A 19,967-nucleotide genomic window follows, 5' to 3' on the forward strand; every position below is an offset into this window, starting at 1 on the left:
GTTCTGACTCCCTTCCAAAATCGTCCTGTTTTGTTCACTGTTTGGTAGTTGTATTGTTTTTTTGTTTTGTTTTGTTTCGGAGTTTATTGTTCTCTGCAGAAGGGACCATCTGTTATGAGCTTACATACAGGAAAGAGAATTACAGTTTGTTTCGCTGGTTGGCATATGCAAGTTTAATGGAAGGCTGTGGCTCTTAGCCAGAGCTGTCCCTTTCGCTGCAGCCCCATCCGTTGTCAGCCGACAGGAGACACAGGTGTGTACCCCAGCAGGACACACACGAGAAAGCCGTGTGGGCTTGCCTGCTTGGTGGCTGGCTCTCACCTAGAGCCATTCTGCTCCTCAGTAGAACATCGTGGTCAAGGACCCAGGTTTGGGGGTTAGGCATACCTGGGTCCAAACTTTGACTCTGCCATCATAAGCTGCTTAACTTCTCTGGGCCTCAGTTTCCCCTTTTATGAGATCAGCAGAAAAACGGTAACTGTTTCATAGTGCTGTGAGGACTTGCGAGAGACAGTGCTCGGCCAGGTTTAGCCCAAGAGCTGGGGCAGAGTAGACTTACTTGGTGAGGAGGGGATGTGGCACTGTCCGGCCAGAGATGGGGTATTTTGTCACCTCCTGCTGGGTGGCCCTGGCCAAGCTCCGCAGTCTGTGGTTCTGTCTGCAGGAATTTCCACGTCTGGAATGAAGGCTGGTTTGTGCGGACTGACCTGGGCCCTTCGTACAACGGATGGCAGGTTCTGGACGCCACCCCCCAGGAGAGGAGCCAAGGTAACCCTCTCCTGGCCCCGCTGGCCACCCCCTTCTCTGAGTTTCGCTCTCTGTCCTGGCCATCGATTCTTTACAGTGGTGGACACCGGCAGAGGAAAGCCACCGAGGGCTCCCCATCTCTGGAAGGCACGGTGGAATGAAACCAAAACTATTTTCAGAGTAGGCTTCCCATCCTAATTTTGCCTAGCTCAGGCTGCTTTTCAAACGAGTGGCTTCCCTGTGCCCACACGACTGTTGTCACTGCTGTGGTGGCCCTGGCACGTGCCAGGCAACAAGGGAAAGAAGCCGAACTCTGCCAACGGGGATTTCCCCACACTGCCTCTAGATGCCTCTGTCTTCCTGCACGGAAACCATTTGGTCCCCGTTGCCTGGGGATTTAGTTCCCCAGCTCAGCTGGAGGTCTCCGTGATGATGACCCCAGCGCCTCCATCCCACCCACAGCATCCCTCTGCCAAGCCAAACTCTTCTTGCAGTCTGGCCCTGTCCCTGCCCCTGTGCCCAGGGCTTCTGCTCCCACTTCTGGCCACTCCTTTCCCAGCTTGGGTCCCAGACTCTCCGGGAAGTTTTCTTTACCCTCTTATAACCTCCAGGGCATATCTTGTTTGCTACCTTCGTTTTGAATTATTTTTCTCAAACTTAAAAAAAAAAATTATGGGGCACCTGAGTAGCTTAGTCAAGGAAGCGTTCGACTTTTGATTTCAGCTCAGGTCTTGATCTCAGGGCCATGAGCTCGAGCCCCGCATTGGGCTCCACACTGGGTGTGGAGCCTACTTTTTAAAAAAATTAATTATAAAAGAAGTATGTGCACATGATTTAAAAAATTCCAAACCATTCTAAAAGGATCCACAATAAAAACGAAGTCATACCTCCCTCCCCTAACCCAGCCCCTCCACCAGAAGCAATGAGCATTACTGGTTTTGGGGTGGGGGGGTAAACTTCCAGATATTTTCCAGGACTCTGTATTTCACACTTTTCACTGCGACCCATTAATTGGTTATAAAATCACATTAGTGGGTTGTGGCTATCATTTTAAGAAATGAAGTCGAACGGGGACGCCCGGCTGGCTCAGTCAGTGGAGCGTGTGACTCTTGATCTCGGGGTTGTAGGTTTGAGCCCCACACAGGGTGTGGAAATTACTTAAAAATAAATCTTTTAAAAACAAAAGAAAGAAATGAAGCAGAATGGCATGGAATGGTGGGGGGAGAGAAAAGGAAAAAATGTTGGGAAAAGAAAAAAATATCAGGGTGCATTGGACACAGTAAGAACAAGTATTGTCCTGTAAAACTTTTGTCTCAGGACCATCTATGTGCGGTGACCTAGAGATCGTGGTTTAAAAAAAAAAAGTTGAAAGTCATTCTTCCAGACATATAAGTACATGTATTTTTTTTGTTTTGCTTTTTTGGAGTTTGTTTTGTTTTGTTTTGTTTTTAGAGAGAGGGAGCAGGGGAGAGGGAGAATCTTAAGCAGGCTCCATGCTCAGCGCAGAGCCTGACATGAGGCTCAATCTCACAACCCCGAGATCATGACCTGGGCTGAAATCAGGAGTTGGATGCTTGACCCACTGAGCCACCCAGGGGCCCCAAAGGTGTCCTTTTTGTCTATTTGTCTTGTAAACACAAATAGAATAATCCCCTTCTCTCTATTCTGCGGCACCTTGCTTTTTTTCAGCTGGGCACTTCGTGAATGAAACTCTATCTTCTGTATCTATTTCTACATCTGCATATCTATCCACATCTCTGTCTGTCTGTCTGACCTACCTGTGCCAAATGCTGGAAGAGGAAGGTGATAGGCAGGGCTTGGGAGCTCAGAGGAGCAAGACTCCTATGGGCCGGGTTTACGGAATTCTTCCAGGAATAGGGAGTGAGGAGCTGGGAAGGATGATTTGTGGGGGTAGAATAGAGACAGCCGCGAGCACAAGAGGTAGAAGGGAGACAGCCCGAGGGCGGGGGGTCAGCATCCACCATGTGCCCACGGAGGGCAGGATAGGGTCTGTCCTGCAGAAGGGCACTCTGAGCAGGGTAAGACCCCGGGACGGTCCGTGCTGGGTGCCACATGAGGGGGGCAGGCAGCGAGGCCTGAGGCGTGCTGGGGGGAGAGGGAGGGGCGTGGTGCTGCTAGGGGACGGGTCCTGGGGTGGGCGGTGGCGCCTGGCTTCCGTACGCACGCAGTCTCCGCTCCTCCCCACCAGGGGTGTTCCAGTGTGGCCCCGCTTCCGTCGCTGCGGTCCGAGAGGGCGACGTGAACCTGGACTTCGACATGCCCTTCGTCTTTGCCGAGGTAAACGCCGACCGCATCACCTGGATCTACGATGCCTCCAACAACACCCAGAAGCAGAATGCGTCGGACACTCACAGCATTGGAAGGTACATCAGCACCAAGGCGGTGGGCAGCAACTCTCGCGTGGACATCACGGAGAAGTACAAGTATCCAGAAGGTAGGAAGGGCACTGGTGGGGCTGTGCCGCCCAGGGCGTGCTGGTGGGGAAGACAGCTTTGAGGGTGGAGAAGGGGAAATTCCTCTTAGTCCTCCTGCGTTCTCAGTGCGTTCTGCCTGAATGGTAGGACTGCTTCCTGGCACCTGACCCCCAGCTCGGCAGACTATATACGGTGGGGACGGAACGGTCACAGGCAGGTACGGTGCCGGTGGAATTTTACTGTGGGGCCCAGCAGCTGTCAGCCCAGCTCTTCTCCAGCTGTGTCCCTTTCCCACAACTGGGGTGACAGCCTTGTGATTGGACATCACAGGGAGAAGCACAGCCCCTTATGAGAGGCTGCCCAGGGCTCTAGGAGAAATTTCTCGGTCAGCCTGCGCTCCTAGCCTCCAAGAAATGCAGGCAGGAAACACTATCTGAACAAAGAAATGGACGAAGACCCTGAGGATGTGGGCCCATGCTATGCCTGCATCAGAGGCCCCCCAAGAAGCCTGAAGCACCCAGATGAGTCACGGGGAAGGCTCGTTTCTACAAAGCTCCGCAAATTATATTAGCTACTCGAGTTTGGAAGCTGCTGTCAGTCAGCAGCCTGTCTCGCTGGGGACCCTCCAGAGTGACAAAGTTCCACGTGTGAGGGTGACGTCCATTTGTAGAAACAGCCAAGAGTAAATGAACACTGGCTCTAGCAAGCCAGTCACTCGGTAACGTGTCCCCTCTCTCCTTCTAGTATGTTTGGAAATAGATACTTGGGTTGATCCTCACAGAACACAGGTTCTGAGGGGGCCAGCAAAGTGCTCTCCTAAAGGCACCCAGAGCACACCCCAAAGTGAACCCCAAAACTCTCACTACTGCTGTCTGTTGGTGTCAGCCACAGTTCACAAAAGAGAAAAGCTGCAGAAAGAGCTCAGGAGATGGGGTCTGACTCCAGGTCCAGGTGGATGACCCCTGCGGGTAGTGGTACTGGTGGACATTTGGAGGCATGGGCCAAGGGTCATGAGACTGATGGCCTCAGGGTGGTCCCCAGTCTGCCTCTGCAGGCCCTCCCATGGCTAGGGTCAGACAGCCCTTCTCTCGGTCAATACACACGTACTGAGACCCACCCAAGTGCCCGCTCCATGCTCGGCTTTGGGGAGGCCCTGAGGGACATGGCAGATGGGGCCCCGCCCCCCCAACCTCACAGATAAAGGAGAAGTATTTTCAACACTGTCCCAATAAAGAAACAAGGGTAGGGGCCAGGGAACAAATAATCAGGGGATGGAGGTCAACGCCAGTCCTACAGTGCTCTCCAGGAGACCTCAAGCCGGAGTCTTAGGATCTCGGATCCCTTGCTTCCTCACCTGTAAAATGAGAGTAGCAATGCCTGTCTGCAGTAGAACGTAGATGAGCTGGTGTGCGGGGAGTGCCAAGTGCGGTACCCAGCCCCGAGTGAGGACTTCTGAAATAGTAGCGGTTTATCCACTGGGACATCTGCAGCATCATTGGGATAACGACCTCCCAGGATGCCTTTTGAAGCTCACCGCTTTCTTGGCTACATGTCCTGTGGGGTTCCTTCCCTTACTGTCACAACTTGATATTCAGGGGCTCTGTCTGTCCCAGCCAGACCTCCTAAACCACGGAGAGCGGCCAGGCCATGGCCAGGTTGGAGGTGACTCCAGGCAGGACTCTTGGCAATGCCCCAGCCTCTCTCTGCGTGACAGCAGAGCTGGTCATCCTGCCTGTTGTTGCCCCGTTCTCCTTACCTAATGATGCCAGCTTGTCTGCGAGGGCCCCAGGGAGGAAAAGCTCATAAAATCGGTTGCTAAGCATTTGTGCAATGGCAACACCAAAGGAGGAAACAGTAGCAGGAAGCTTAGTCTTGAGTAAGCCCATCAGGTGACCTATATAGGTATCTGGGCTCTGAGCCTCGTTGTGCAAACACGCTGGCTTTGAGGTCTCCTGGGCACAGAAGACTCAGCTCCCTGCACAGACATCAGCCCTGGGTGTGGACATACAACTCCGCCACAGGATGGGAAGGCACCAGAAAGAACCCAGCCCACCAGGAGCTATCAGCTTGGGTAATCTGGCTGCCTGCCTCCTTTTCAGTAGGATGTTGTGGGGGGGAACCTGGGCCTATGGGTGTAGACACCTGGGGAATGCCCCCTCTCTGCCTCTAACCCCCAAATTAGAGCAGTTGCTTGGACCAGTCACTTCTCATCCTTAGGATCTTACTTCTAACGTGATGGGCTTGGATGAGTTGGCCTCTGAGGTCTCAGGCAGACATGGAACTTATGGGAAAGGCCTCACCAAGTTGTAAAGTGCTTGTAATAAGTTATCTGGTGTCTTAAAAATTTCACAGTGGTTGGGGAAGGTGGGGGCCCTAAGTATGGTCTGCAGATATAAACATGGTAATTCTTCTCTGTGTATGTCTGCCCACGTTCCTGGAAAGTCAACACACCTTCTCCTAACAGTGGATCTGTCTTCAGGTCAAGGCAGGGGGCCTTATGTGAACCGTGTGGCCACCAGGGCCCAGAGGCTTAGAAGTGGTTACTCACCTTAATGCCTAAGAGCCATGACTTTGAGGGTCCACCATGGCCACGCTCTGGGGGCCGTTTATACCATCACATTCCGCAGCACGCACAACCTGAGTCAGAGTCAGAAAATCTGGCCTTTGTGTCTTTAAAACCTGAAGTCTCTCAACAACTTAAACCAGTCATAACATGGAACCAAACCAACCATGGGAAGTTCTTTTTTGGTAAGGGCGGAAGAGCCACTCTTTGACCTCGAAGCACCTTTAGAAATAACGCAGAATAACATGGAAAAGCGGTTTGGGAAAAAAAAAAAATTTAACGAAGCCAATTCTAAATCATAACTTTTTTTTTGTTTTGCTTTTTTGCTTATGAACGCATTCCAACCTTTTTTCGACTCAGTTTTTGTTGCTTATGTTTAAAGGAGCTGTTTGTTCTCACAGGGACCTTTTCTCCAAAAATAAAGAAATACATAAAACGAAGAAAAGAAAGAAGAAATCTAACTTAATTAGCCTGAACCAACTATCAGGCCATACGGTCATTTTGTACAGGTGCTAATAAAGCTTTCCCTGCAGCTCGTTTGGAAATGCAGAGCTGACTGGGAACCCGCACGGACCAGCTGGGCAGTGAGCCTCGCGTTAAGGAGAATGAAATGGAGAGACCCAGAGGGCGAGGACACTTGCTTGGATCAGAATCGTTGCAAAGCCAACGAGTGCCAGGCTGCCACCCCCTCCCTGAGATGCTTCCCTCTTTTCCCACCACACAGGTTCCAGCCAGGAGAGACAAGTGTTTCAAAAGGCTTTGGGGAAACTTAAACCCCACGCGGCCTTTGGCGCCACGTCTGCAAGACACCTGGCAGGAGAGGGAAGGGAGCCCAGCATCTCGGGGAAGTTCAAGGTCACTGGCCTATTGGAGGTGGGCAAAGAAGTCAACATGGCCCTCTTGCTCAAAAACCTGACGAGTGACATGAAGACAGTTACTGTGAACATGACCGCCTGGACCATCGTCTACAACGGCACGCTGGTACACGAGGTGTGGAAGGACTCCATCACAATATCCCTGGATCCCAAAGAAGGTAACTTGTCCTGTGGTTTGTGGGGGATGCCACCAATGCAAGGTGGCTGATGTTCTTTTGGGGTTGGAGAGTTCCTGTTGGAACGGATTCAGCTAAGAGAGGAGCCACACGTGGCCGCTGTGGTTAAGCCATGGACTTTGAAGCTTTGGAAGTTGTCGTGGGCAACAGTGCAAATCAGGGTGGCACCGACCAGCATCCTTCCACACCAGGGGGAGGAAGGAGGGACATGGCGATCGCCCTTAGAGGTATATACCACTTCGCTCAGCACGCAGGTGCTTCCTTAGACCCTCTCTCGTTTGACCTTCTAAAAAGGGCAGATTTCAGTATCACCTTTTACAGAGGCACAAACTGAGGCTTGGAGAGATTGTGACTTGATTACGAGATGAAGTGTCACAGCTAGTAAGTGGCGATCGCGTGGTGTTGGTCCTGGGGTTCCTAATGCTAAATCCAGGCCCACCTCCCTCATCTTCTAGATGCTATTTCTGCTACCCCTCCCACCTGCCACCCCCACCCCACAGTGAATCACTTTTCAGGTTTGACCCCCCCACCCAGAAGGGCTGCAACGTACAGCAGGGTCTTAAACTCTTGTCCGATGTTCCTCCCCACACGGCTGCCAGGTGGAGAGTCTCCTGATTCCCGAGGGCAGTGATGCCTGAGAATCTGGGAGGAACAGAGACTCACGGCCGCTGGGAAGGGAGCGAGGAGAAGCAGTGGAAGGCTGGCGCTCTGGGAGGGTTCGCGTGCAGGTGTGCCCACATTGGCAAAATCCTCCAAGCTGTTATGAAAAGTTGAGCCTTACAAAGCGGATTAACAAGGGTGGGGTGGCTATTTGCTTCACATAAATAAAAACTGATTAATTACACAGCCCATCTTGAAAGAGCTCTGTCTGTAGGGAAACTGAGATGTTTCACACCTGTCAGAAGGCAGCATCCCTAGCAACCGGGCTTCTGGCGGAATTTGAGCAGAAATCTTCCCCACGCCAGAAGCAACTGCCGGGCTGCTAGCTACCTTCAAAGCCCAAGGGAAGAGTGATTCTTACAGGCCAAAAATAGTTCACATGAGGAAAATGGGTTAAAAAAAAAAAAGAAAAAAAATTCAACCATTCTGCACGTTCATCTGCCCATTCAGGGCTGGCCGGGCTCGTTCCCCCAGTGCGAGCAGCAAAGGTAGCTTCCTCCTCAAAGAGCATATGAGCCCATGGGGGCCGGGGCTCCCCCAGCCACCCAGCATGACCACCGAGAGAGACATGGGAGTGAGCTGGACCGCAGAGGAGGGAGAGGGGCCCTGAGGCCTGGGAGGTGCAGGTAAAGGGACAGAGGCCGGGGAAGGCATTTCCACTTGAGGAAACCATGCGTGTCCCAGCACGGAGGTGACCACATGCCTGTGTTGTCAAAGGACCGATGGGAAACATGGAGGACTCTGTCAAGGGAGAGGGGAGTTAGGGTTCAGGGACGCAGGGCCTGATTCAGGGGTCTGAACTTCATTTCTGAGGCAGTAAGGAGCCATGGAGAATTTCTTTTTTTTTTTTTTTTTTTTTTTTTTTAGATATAGATATAGATTTTAATTTTTTTTATTTTTTTTAATGATTTTTTATTATATTATGTTAGTCACCATACAGTACATCCCCGGTTTCCGATGTAAGGCTCGATGATTCATTAGTTGTGTATAACACCCAGTGCACCATGCAATACGTGCCCTCCTTACTACCCATCACTGGTCTATCCCATTCCCCCACCCCCCTCCCCTCTGTAGCCCTCAGTTTGTTTCTCATAGTCCATAGTCTCTCATGTTTCATTCCATGGAGAATTTCTGAAGGGCAGGGAAGAGGAGCGTGATGTTGGGGTGGGCGGCAGCCTTCTGAAGCCGCTTCGGCCGGGTGTGTGGGGGTGACTGGGAAGCAGGCGAGACCAGAGGTGGGGAGGTGGCTCAGGGCGATGTCACAACAGAATCCCAGGCTCTTAGTTGGCCTGGGAGGATCCTGAGCCGTAGGGAGCCAATCCCTGGCTTCCCTTCCTCATCACTCTTTGTCGTCGTCCTTAGGAAATCGGTTAGCATTTGTATTCTCTCCCGCCCTCTGACATTTTCCAGGATGGGAGGAAGCTTCAGTCCCTACCAGCCCATTCTCCTGGGAAGCTGCCCAGCCAGCCAGAGGCCCCGTGCCTCCCCGGCCCCTGCTCTGGATGTTGCACAGAACGGAGGCGGGTTTCCCACAGAGCCGGGCAGGGAACTAGGCTCAGTCAAGCTGCCTTGGCCTGGCCCCAGCTCTGAAGGTTCCAGAAGTCAACCCCACTCCCTCTCACTCTGCCGTCCCTGGCTTCTCCTTCCAGAAATACAGCACCCTGTGAAGATCACATACGCTCAGTATGAGAAGTACCTGAAGGCCGATAACATGATCCGGACCACGGCTGTGTGCCAGGTGTCTGACGAGGCCGAGGTGTTGGTAGAAAGGGACATCATCCTGGACAACCCCAACCTGACCCTGGAGGTAAAGGGGGCTGAAGGGGTGCCTCCTCGGCCAGCCCGGCCCTGCTGGCATCCCCCCGAGCCACAGGGAAACTCCTTCCCTGCTGAGAGGGGCAAGGAACAGGGCTCGGGTCCAGCCTCTGCCACATGGGTTGGCCAGAGTTCCCGCTCAGCCCACGTCCTTGTTCCTTGTGGTAAATGGCACACCTGCCCACAGGCTTCTTTGGTTCTGGGCCCAAATGCACTGGGGGCATCAGCTGAGAAGCCGCTGGAGGGACTCCTCGGCTCCCTTGCCCGCTCAGCTCTGAGCACCTGCTGTGTTCTGGGCTCTGCCAGGCGCAGGAAGCAAGAAGAGTCACAAGGGGAGGGTCCTGCCCGTGGGGAGCCCACAGCCCCGCTCCCGCCATGTTGGTGGAGCGCATCAGAATTGGGCACCGTTCTCTTGCATCTCTCCACATTCAAGAACACAGGGTTGCAGAATCATGGACTCTTAGGAGCCTGCTCTCGTGCTCCCATACCCGCCACTTCACACATGAGTAAACTGAGGCCCAGAGAGGAGAAGGGAACTGCCGTCGCTGCCAGAGCCAGGGCTGGACCTCAGGCCCTGGGACTCCCAGCCCAGGGCCCCTTCCAGGTGTCTGGGTGTGATCACAGCCAGCAACAGCATCTTGGTTGAGGATGAGGATGTCTCTGTCTCTACTTTTAGGTCTTGCTTTTGGCTGTGACTTGCTCCCAGCCTCCCAGGGTCCTTCCCAGGAGCCCAAGTGTGGCGGGGGGCTGGGGGAATGGGAGGAAAGGCGGGGCTTGCAGGTGTACTGAGACCCCTGGGACCACTCTGTTCCTTCCTCAGAACCAGGCCAGTACTTGTGCGGACTCCAAGCCCGTCCCTTCCTGTCCAGCCTACCTGGGACCTACCCACCCTTACTTCCCCCAGCCCAGAGCCAGAGAGCAGCGATTGGAGGGCCGAGGTGCTGGCAGAGGAGATGAATCTTCCTGTGAGGTCCCAGGGAGAGCCTCATGGGTCGGGTCCACCCACATCTGCTGTCTTTACTGTCCGCCCCAGCTGCCTAGACAATGCTTGCTTTTTCTGTCCCATCACAATGCCACCAGCATTCCAAGCCCCAGATTTCTAGAGAAGCCAGATCATTGGGGCCGCCCTGGTCCCACCCCTCCCTGAGCTACACCCTAGCTGCAGGGATCCCTGACCTCAGAGGGCAGAGACCAAGGGCACGCGCTCCCAGGCAGCCAGCCGGGGACTGAGTTCTTTCTCTGTCCTGGTTGGTCTGGACTGTGCTTCAGAATGGGGATCGGTCCCCCACCTCAGAGGGGGAGCCAGTGACCGGACTGGCAGTCTGGGGGAAAGCAGAGAGGGTCAGGAGTTTAGCCGTTGAATCACCCCCGTGAATCAACAGCCACACTGAGTAAACCTTGATCTCTGTGTCTCAGGTGCCCCTACGCTGTTATGGGGATAATAAAATACTTCCCTTGCAGGTGTCCTGTCCTCAGAGAAGCCTTTCCCTTACGTGCCCCCTCCCTGCCCCTCCAAATTAGGCGTGGTCTCCAGCTCCACGCCCTTGAGAGTCTTCTGTCCTCTCACTCTGTGGCATTTGTTCAAGTTGAAGTCATACCTTTACTCGTGCACTTGTTTCGTCTCGGTCTCCTACCAGACTGTCAGCTCCACCAGGAGAGGCGCTGGCCCTGCTCTGGGCCCATCACTGCCATCCCTGGTACAATATCTTAGAAGCTAATCAGAATTTATAAAATGATCATAACTGGAGCCGAGAGCTCGTGCATTCTGCCCCACCCACCAGTCTTCACTGTCAGTCCGTGCTTGTCCTCTGTGTGCCGAAGCCTCTCCTGCTTCCCAAGACATTTCCAAGAACTGCGGCTGGTCCCTGCAGACATGATGGACAGCCGAGGGCTGATGCCCCCGCTCTGGCTGGGAGGTGACACCGGGTAGCAGCCAGTTCAGCTAGGAAAACATTCCGTGTTAAAATGATCAGTGCTTAAAGGAAAGTAGGGTTTTTTTTTTTTCCCATTACAGTCCTTTATCCTCAAACATTCTTATAGCTTTATCTTTTATTCAGCATTTCTGCTCTACATCTTTCGGATTTCCATATCAAGTCAGCTCTGTCTTTAAAGAGACTATCATATCTTTAGAAAGGAAATCGGAATATAAACAGGCTGAAAACGTGCCACCAAGAACTTTCTTACTTAATCGTTTAAAAAGGCATCTGAGGGGCGCCTGGGTGGCTCAGTCGTTAGGCATCTGCCTTCGGCTCAGGGCGTGATCCCAGAGTCCTGGGGTCGAGCCCCACATCGGGCTCCCTGCTCCGCTATGAGCCTGCTTCTTCCTCTCCCACTCCCCTTGCTTGTGTTCCCTCTCTCACTGGCTGTCTCTCTCTCTGTCATATAAATAAAGAAAATCTTAAAAAAAAAATAAAAAGGCATCTGAGGGCCCCTGGGTGGCTCAGTCGGTTGAGCACCTGACTTTTGATTTCAGCTCAGATCATGATCTCGGGGCTGTGATATTGGGCCCCATGCTGGCCGTGGAACCTGCTTATGACGCTCTCTCTCCCTCACCCTTGGCCCCTCCCCCACCCTCTAAAAAAAAAGGCATCTGATCATTCTTCTTTTGGACACCTTTGTGTGAATTTCCTCCCAGCACAACCTCACCTTTTCTTCAGCCTTCAGAGGATCCACACATTCTTGTCTGGATGAAAGAATCAATGCATAGCTTCCTGGGAGCAGGGCACAGATTTTTAAACTCACGAGGGTAATCTGTATGACAAGATAATCATTGGGGTGAAATCCCGTGATCTTATGTGACACTATTGGCAGCAGGCATTGAGGATGTTCCATTGTGGAATCGGACCATGAAATCTGAACTTTGTTCCGAAGGGTGACGTCCTTTCCGTTGGCCCATGAACCACTGATGATCAGACATACAGTCCTGGTGGCTCTTACCCTCTCTTTCAGCTGCATATACAGATTGGGGTCAGTGGGCCAGGGTGGGAAGCAGCAATGATGGAAGAAGAGCAACTACATGAAGATGTCAAACTGAATATCGATGTGAAAACTACGGCCCTGTTTACGTAGCCTTGTTGTGGCTCAATGGCGTAAAACTATGCTTCCCACTTCACATCGCGTCACAGCCGCGAGGGGGTTCCGTGGGAAGAATTACGGTGGAGATCATGGTATGCACCAAGTATCGGTAGACATTCCAGGGCCTGGTAAGAAGAGCGAAGTTTCTGGAACCAGAGAGCCCTTGGTTGTTGAACTGATCTGAACCGAAGCTTCATGGCCGCCAAACGGTGGCCGTGCGCATGAGCGGCAAGAAAAGAAAAACCACACCAGCAGCAGGTGATTCTCCAAAGAAGGAGAAAAGAAATCCAGCAGCCACACCGTTTCGGGTTCTATTTCCCAGACGTTTTCTTCTGCATCCACGATCTCATTTGGTTCCTTCCGTGCAAGGCGGGGAGGGACGATCCCCCCCTTTCTCAGATGAGGGAGTTGAGGCCCAGAGCGATGACGTGGTCTGCTCAGTCACGGCTGTTTCTCGGCAGAAGCCCAGCTCTCTCTTCAACAGCAAACAAATAGTCCAGGTGGCTTTTCTGACAGGAAACCGAGGCTTCTCCAGCCTCTGACCAAGGACAGTGGGGTGCAGGAGCCCTGCAGGAGCAGGGAAGCTTTGGGCTCCAGAAGTTTCAAAGGGCGTCGATAGACTGGGGTGTCATCAGAGGAGAGTGGCCTGAGTTGAGGTGGGGACCCAGTGCTGTGGGCTGTGGAGAGGAAGGGGTGTTGGGGGGCTGTCTGAGCAGGCTTGGGCCTCCCAGGGAGAGTGCTTCCAGACTAGAAGGGAAGAAGCAGGACCGGTAAGTCAGAGCCTCAAGGAAAGTACTGTCGCTAAGTTCAGGATGAAATAGCCCCCCGCCCTCTGAGCAGCCCACCAGGAGCTCGGCCATCCTGGGAAGCGGGGCTGCCCTTCCCAGGATGACCAGGAAGAGGGGCCCGTGAGCCCGGCATGGGGAAGCTACAGTGCTCTCAGCCCCTACGATGTGCCGCCTCTCCCTCCGAGCCTGGGCGTCCCGTCCAAAGCATGCGTGTGACGGCAGTTTCCCGGGAACCCCTGCATGGCTGTCTCCCCATCCCCAAGTTGCCCGCCCAGCCCAGTGGGCTCTCACTGAGCGGCAGGGGAACTCAGCAGCCAGGCCCTGACCCGGTCAACCTGTCTCCCCGTAGGTGCTGGACCAGGCCCAGGTGCAGAAGCCCGTGAACGTCCAGATGCTCTTCTCGAACCCACTGGACGAGCCGGTGAAAGACTGCGTGCTGATGGTGGAGGGCAGCGGCCTGCTGCTGGGCAGCCTCCGGATTGAGTGAGTCCCGGGCCTGAGGGGCCAGTGTGGGATGGCGGGAGGGGGCCCGAGGGGGCCTCTCCATGGCCCCCGGGAGAACCTGCTTGTGGGGGTGCACATTCGCCTCTGGTTGGGGGGTTTGCCAGACTTGAACTCCCAGGAAGTCAAGATCACCAGAGCTCGGAGCTGGTCCTCGGGCCTTAGCGTGTGGGGGAGATCACAGAACTCCCTCCGTCCCCTGCTGAGGGACGCCAGGGTTCTCGGGGGCCCGTGACCCAGGGAGGCAGCCAGAGGGAGCCACCTCACCAGCACAGGACTGGAGGGCCACAGACAGCCCGACTTGCCTGAGGTCCGGGGCGCCTCCCCATCCACACTGACCCGTGCCCTTCCCCACCAGCGTGCCAACTCTGCGCCCCAAGGAGCGGTCCCGGGTGCGTTTTGAGATCTTTCCCACCCGGAGTGGAACCAAGCAGCTGCTCGCCGACTTCTCCTGCAACAAGTTCCCTGCAATCAAGGCCATGCTGTCCATCGACGTGGCTGAGTGAAGGGCCCGAGGGGCCCCCCTACAAACTTGGGTAACACGGAGCAGGCAGGGCTTACCCGTGGAGTCAGCCCCCTGCCTGGGAAACCCACAACGCCCCCCAAGCGGCCTGGACTGGACTTCCGCCTCGGGCACACACCCTCTCCCTCACTCCCAGGCTGGCGGGCCCCACCCCGGCCTGGGACTTCTCACTTTTGCACATTCCCTCAAGCCCCACGGCCCTGCTCAGCCCTCCAGCTCTTTGGCGCTGCAGGACAGAGTGGCACCTGCCCCAGCGACTCTCTGAAAGGATACGGGGGAGAAGACTGTCTAGACTGTTGCTGGTCCCAAGCCTGCAGTTGGGACATTCCTACTCCGCCCTCTGGCCACCGTGGGGCAATGGGAACGTTGGTGCTCATGTCTTTACGCTCAAAATAAAGGTTAAAGAGAACGAAACCAGCCTCGGCTCTCCAAGACTGCTGCTTTGTCTAAGGAGCTGGAGGAGAAAGAGAGGTGGGGGCCCTGTTCTTCGGGAGAAGGGAGGACCCACAGGGGCCTTTTTCCCCACATTCCAACGTCCAAAGGGAGCGGGCTTGTTCTGTGTGGCTCCGGGGGCAGAACTAGAGAGACAGTTTTAGTGAATTTAGGAAAACTTTCTACTACGATGTCCAAGCATAGATCAGGCAGCCTGGGGAGGGAGCTCCTTGTCCCAGGCAGGCTTCGTGAGCTCTCTGCGTGGCTGCCGACCAAACTCTGCAGGTGACCAGAGCAGGAAGGGGTGTCAGAGTCTTTTCTGGAACCCTTTCAAGGAACAGTGGTGGCCCCGCCTCTGCTCCCACGGGGCTCTTCCCTCCTCATGCCACACTGCCCCTCCCGCAGCCAGGAGGCCACCGCCTTGCTAACTCAGCCAGAACCTTCTCTGCCTTCACACACGCTCTGAGGGCTCCTCAGTCTTTGCCCCTTGAGATGACCCCAAGTAGAGCCCATAGCTTTCTGGTTACTTGTGCTGACGAATCCCATTTTGGCAATCGCGCCTCACTTTCTGAATCTAAGGGACAGTTCCAGGACCCAGGGAAGATTCAGCCTCACCCCCAGCTCCAAGCGTCTGCCCTGTGCTCAGCTCAGGCCTGACCCACTCCTGTCTTCCACCCCCGCCCCCCTCCTATTGCTGGATCCATCGGGGTTGGAGGAACCCAACAGAGGCCTGTGTCACTGGTGCTAATGCAGCCTGGCCGCTGAGGCCTTCTGTGTGGCTGGAGTGTAAAGGCAGGCCTTCTGCCCTGTGTGTTCCATGAGGGGACAACACGGCCCTCAGTTTCAGCCCCTGGAGGTGCACCCCACTACGTCTAACTGCATTGGAAGTGCTTTCGTGATGGCTTGAGCCCATTTCCCTTTCATGGGGCCCACTGGCCCATGGGACGCTCATGCCTCCTTGATCCACCAAACAGGGGCTGAGCTGGCTGGCCCCAGCTGCCCCTCTCCTCCTCCTGCCTCTCAAGCCTCTCCAGGCTCAGCTTCCCACCTCCACAACTCCCTGGGGGCTGTCAGCACAGAACCTGCCCCCACCTGTGCTCCCAAGGCACCCTCACCAGGCCCCAGCTCCGGTGTCTGGACGCAGCAGGCTTCCCCCATGGAGCAAGGGGCTTGTCTCTCTCCTTGCAAGCTCTGGCACCCTCTCCAAGTTCTGGGGGCCTTACGCCCAGACTCGGCCTGGAGATGGGGTGTTCCATTCCTCCTCATGAGATTCTGCACCAGTCCCCAGTGAAGAAGGAGAGGGTGAAATGGACAGACACCTGCTCTGGTTTCTGATAGAAAGAAGGAAATCCAGAGGTTTCCCTCTCTTCCCATCCCTGTGAGGCCCGCCCCAGACCTTAACTCCCTCAGGCAGCATCTCATCAGCAGGCATTTCCTCAATGCTTACTTTGCACCAGACTCTCTGCTGGGCATGGGATCAAGAGAGATTGAAAATCAACCACAGCCTGATCCCTGCGCTTGGGTTTCCACCCTCAAGGGAGACTCCTAAGGTGTGACATTAAAAAAAAATCCATGTGGCGTTTCTAACCAACCCCAGGCACACGTGTCCTGTAAGAGTTGTATCTAACAGACGCCCTCCACCCCGTTTGCATTCTGGGGAATTTTAGCAATGAAACAAAAGAAAGCAGGCAGAAGCCACAGCACTATGCTGCTTTCTGGGAGAACTGAAGTTGGAGATTGCAGTGTATTTTGATGCTCTGTTGTTCGGCCAGTGCACATCAAGGATCGCCATGCCTTCTCGGAGAATTGACCTCCTTATCATTATGGAATGCCCTTCTTCATCTCCCAGAACATTCCTTGCTCGGACATCTGTGCTGTCTGAAAATAATATAGTTACTCCCACTCTCTTTTGATTAGCGTGGTATAACTTTCTCCATTCATTTACTTTTAATCTACAGGTATCTTTATACTTAAAGCGGGTTTCTTCTAAACAAAACAGAGTTGAGTCTTTTTTGACCCATTCTGACCATCTCTTTTTTTTTTTTTAAAGATTGCTTATTTATTTATTTATTCGACAGAGAGAGAGACAGCCAGCGAGAGAGGGAACACAAGCAGGGGGAGTGGGAGAGGAAGAAGCAGGCTCCCAGCAGAGTAAAGGGAGCCCGATGCAGGCCTTGATCCCAGGACCCTGGGATCACACCCTGAGCTGAAGGCAGATGCTTAACGACTGAGCCACCCAGGCGCCCCCCATCAAAGACATTCTTAACTTCTGTTGCAGTGTTTCTGATCTCTTGCATTTTTTTTTTTGTTTTTTCTTAGCCTTTCCGTGTCTCTGCTTTCATCTCCCACCTGCTCTTGCACTCTGTCTACTTTATCCATTAGAGCTCTTAGTGTATTAATCACAGTTATTTTAAATTCTTGGCCTGATAATGCCAACATCCCTGCTATATCTGAGTCTGGTTTCGATGCTTGCTCTGTCTCTTTAAACTGTGTTTTTGCCTTTCAGTATGCCTTGTAATTTTTTCTCGCGAGCAGACATCATGCACTGGGTAAAATGAACTGCTGTCAGTAACCTTTAGTAATGTGGTGATCAGGTGTGGGAGGAGGGGAAGCATCCTATCGTCCTATGATTCGGTCTGTTTTTTAGTGCGTCTGTGCCCCTGAACTGTGAACTTCACATATACTTCTCAGTTCCCGCCCCTCCTCCACAGGGGAGACTATATGGCTAGAGGGTCTGGAGATGTGTATTTCCCTTCTCCCACGTGAAAGGTGAGAGGGGGCCAGGGTTGAGTATTTCCCTTCCTCTGGGTCAGTTGGGCACTGACAAAATCCCAACAGATCAGGCTCTGACTAAATAGTTTCTCTTGAGGGCAGACCTTGTTTAGAAGAACAGAATGTTCTGGCATAGTTCAAAATATTTCGAAACCCCTCTTCATGTTCCCTTCCTCCTCCCAAAGCATGAGGGGATTTTTCTCTGATCTTCACTTGGCGAATCCGGTAGGGTAAAAGTCACAAAGATGTGGAGTGCCCTTGGAGGGCCCCTTGGAGTTATGAACTCTCAGGCTTGTCCACACCGAGCCTACAGCAATTCATCGATCACAGTTCAGGTCCCCCCCCTCCCAGGACCGGCTCCCACAGAAGAAGACGCTGCTCGGGGGGCTCTGCTCCCATAAGTTACAACTCTATATTTGCCCATCAGAGTCTCCCATTTTGGGGTTTGCACTGTGACCTCACTTCTCTCATGGCTCTAAGAAGAGTTGGTTTGCTCAGTGTTGTACCTGTTAGGGTGGAGGGACGACGTTCAAGCTTTGCACTTGCCAGACCAGAAGTCTGTTCTAAGCGTTTTATAGGCATTTGTGGATTTACTCCTTCCAACAATCTTTTGAGGAAAAAACTAGTATTGCCTTCATTTTACAGAAGAGACAACTGAGACTCAGACCGTTAATTAGGTCACGGGAGAGTTAGTAAAGGCAGTGCTGGTACCCAGGCAGGCTGGGTCCAGTGTCTAACCCCTGTGTTATGCGGTGCTACCTACACAAATTCTCAAAAGGTATCCAGTGATAAATTCTATCACAGGTTTACAAAGAGACAGGGAAGTAAATGATGCAGAAATTCAAGGAAGTGTGTCTCTGTCGTGACACCCAGCCCTGGAGGGGCATTCTTGGCTGCCTCCTCCCAACCTACTTTCCCGCAACTGCTCAATTATGGGCTCTGCCATTCCCATACCGACGAGCTGCCATCAGCAGGGGCCCCAAGAGTCCCTCTTCCCAGAAACAGCCTCTCCATCCGCCCTGCTTCTGGCTCTCAGCCACTCCTCCTCCCGACCTTGATCACACATGACTCAGAAATCAGCCTTAGACCAATGGATTCAACCAGCAGCTCCTGGAGCCCACCAGGGAGGAGGGGTTCCCCCATTATGTTGTTTCTCCTCCTGGCAACCTTCAAAAAGGGGACATTAGTGACCCACCCTTGTAGCACGAGAGGCCAGAGCAAGTTCTCTCTATTCTTTGCTCTCATTCTAACCTTCATATGCCCTTATGATCACCTGTATTTTATGGCAATCATTTATCTGTCAATGGTTGCCGATCTACAGGGTGGAAACATAGGCAACTGTGCATAAAAATGATGTATGGATATCACATTAGAATATATGATACGTTCAATGACCTTACCTGATAAATGCAATGTGTTTGAATTATTGCACAGCATAATTTGTCGTGCCGTGCAAAACTGCAACAAAATTGGAGTGTTAACGCAGCGATTCCATTAATCCTGCATGCTGCCTTGGTTGATCTATGTCTCTGATTTTCACTGAATAAACCCACAGTTTTAAGCACGCTTCGGAAGATGTAATCAGGGCGGTTCGATCTGGAACAAAATAAAATAATATTACTTATGTCTTCTGAGTTTGTGGCCACTCTGTAGTAAATTAGCTTTCTCTCTTGTAAAATAAAAAATCTAAAATATATACAGACACATTTATTAAAATATTTTTATACAAATATAGTCACAGTATAAAAATTGCTTAAATGCAAAAGCACAGAAGTATGAAAAAACAGTTCCCTTTCCCCACTCATCTTCCCTTTTCCCCCCAGAGAACACGCGAGTTTTGAGATTGGAATGCGCCCTTCCCGATTTTTCTAAGCCCTGGAGGGATGAGAGTGGGGTGCCTCCTACTGTTCCTACTGTGGAATTGCAGGCTTTTGTAGAAGCATCTTATGGCCTGCGCTTCAGACTGAAAGCCTAGCCTTCTGTTTAAACTTTTTTTTTTTAAGAGGAGCCTTTTTTTTTTTTTTTAGATTTTATTTATTTATTTGACAGAGAGAGAGACAGCCAGCAAGAGAGGGAACACAAGCAGGGGGAGTGGGAGAGGAAGAAGCAGGCTCCCAGTGGAGGAGCCTGATGTGGGGCTCGATCCCAGAACTCCAGGATCACTCCCTGAGCCGAAGGCAGATGCTTAACGACTGAGCCACCCAGGTGCCCCTAAACTTGAAATGCCTGTGGGGACGGGAGGCGTAACTCTACAGAGAGATTTGGATATTTTTGTGTATGCCATTGGCAATCTGACTCAGCTTATCCTGGAAGATGTGACCTCTCAGGGTCACCAAGCCCTTAAAAATTCCATGGCCAAGGTCTCCCTGAATCACAGATGATTGAAGAGTCCCTACTGTGTGACCAGGTTCTAGGGACTCAGCACAGATGATCTGTGCTTTCTGGAAGTCTGTCATCAGGGGGAAGCAGAGGTACAGGGGTGGATGTGTGGAGATAGGTAATAAAAGGAGTGATCAAGTAAACACAAAGGATAATGGATGAATAAAATCCAGGACGTGGGTATGTGTGGGGGAGAGTGTGGATAGCGGAGGCCCTCTGACAGGTG

General features: G+C 52.8%; 1 protein-coding gene across 1 annotated transcript in view; it reads left to right on the plus strand.

The window, feature by feature from the left end:
- The window catches only part of TGM3 (transglutaminase 3), a 39,105-nt gene extending 24,543 nt beyond the window's left edge, over positions 1-14,562 (plus strand). The window contains exons 8-13 of the mRNA XM_026502900.4: positions 665-768; positions 2,957-3,202; positions 6,470-6,778; positions 9,106-9,263; positions 13,484-13,617; positions 13,994-14,562. Of these exons, the coding sequence (XP_026358685.4) occupies positions 665-768; positions 2,957-3,202; positions 6,470-6,778; positions 9,106-9,263; positions 13,484-13,617; positions 13,994-14,141 (1,099 nt within the window). The 3' untranslated portion in view covers positions 14,142-14,562. The remainder of the gene's footprint in view (positions 1-664; positions 769-2,956; positions 3,203-6,469; positions 6,779-9,105; positions 9,264-13,483; positions 13,618-13,993) is intronic.
- Positions 14,563-19,967: the final 5,405 nt, after the last annotated feature.

The sequence above is a fragment of the Ursus arctos genome, unplaced genomic scaffold, assembly GCF_023065955.2.
Source record: "Ursus arctos isolate Adak ecotype North America unplaced genomic scaffold, UrsArc2.0 scaffold_16, whole genome shotgun sequence".
NCBI classification, from domain to species: domain Eukaryota; kingdom Metazoa; phylum Chordata; class Mammalia; order Carnivora; family Ursidae; genus Ursus; species Ursus arctos.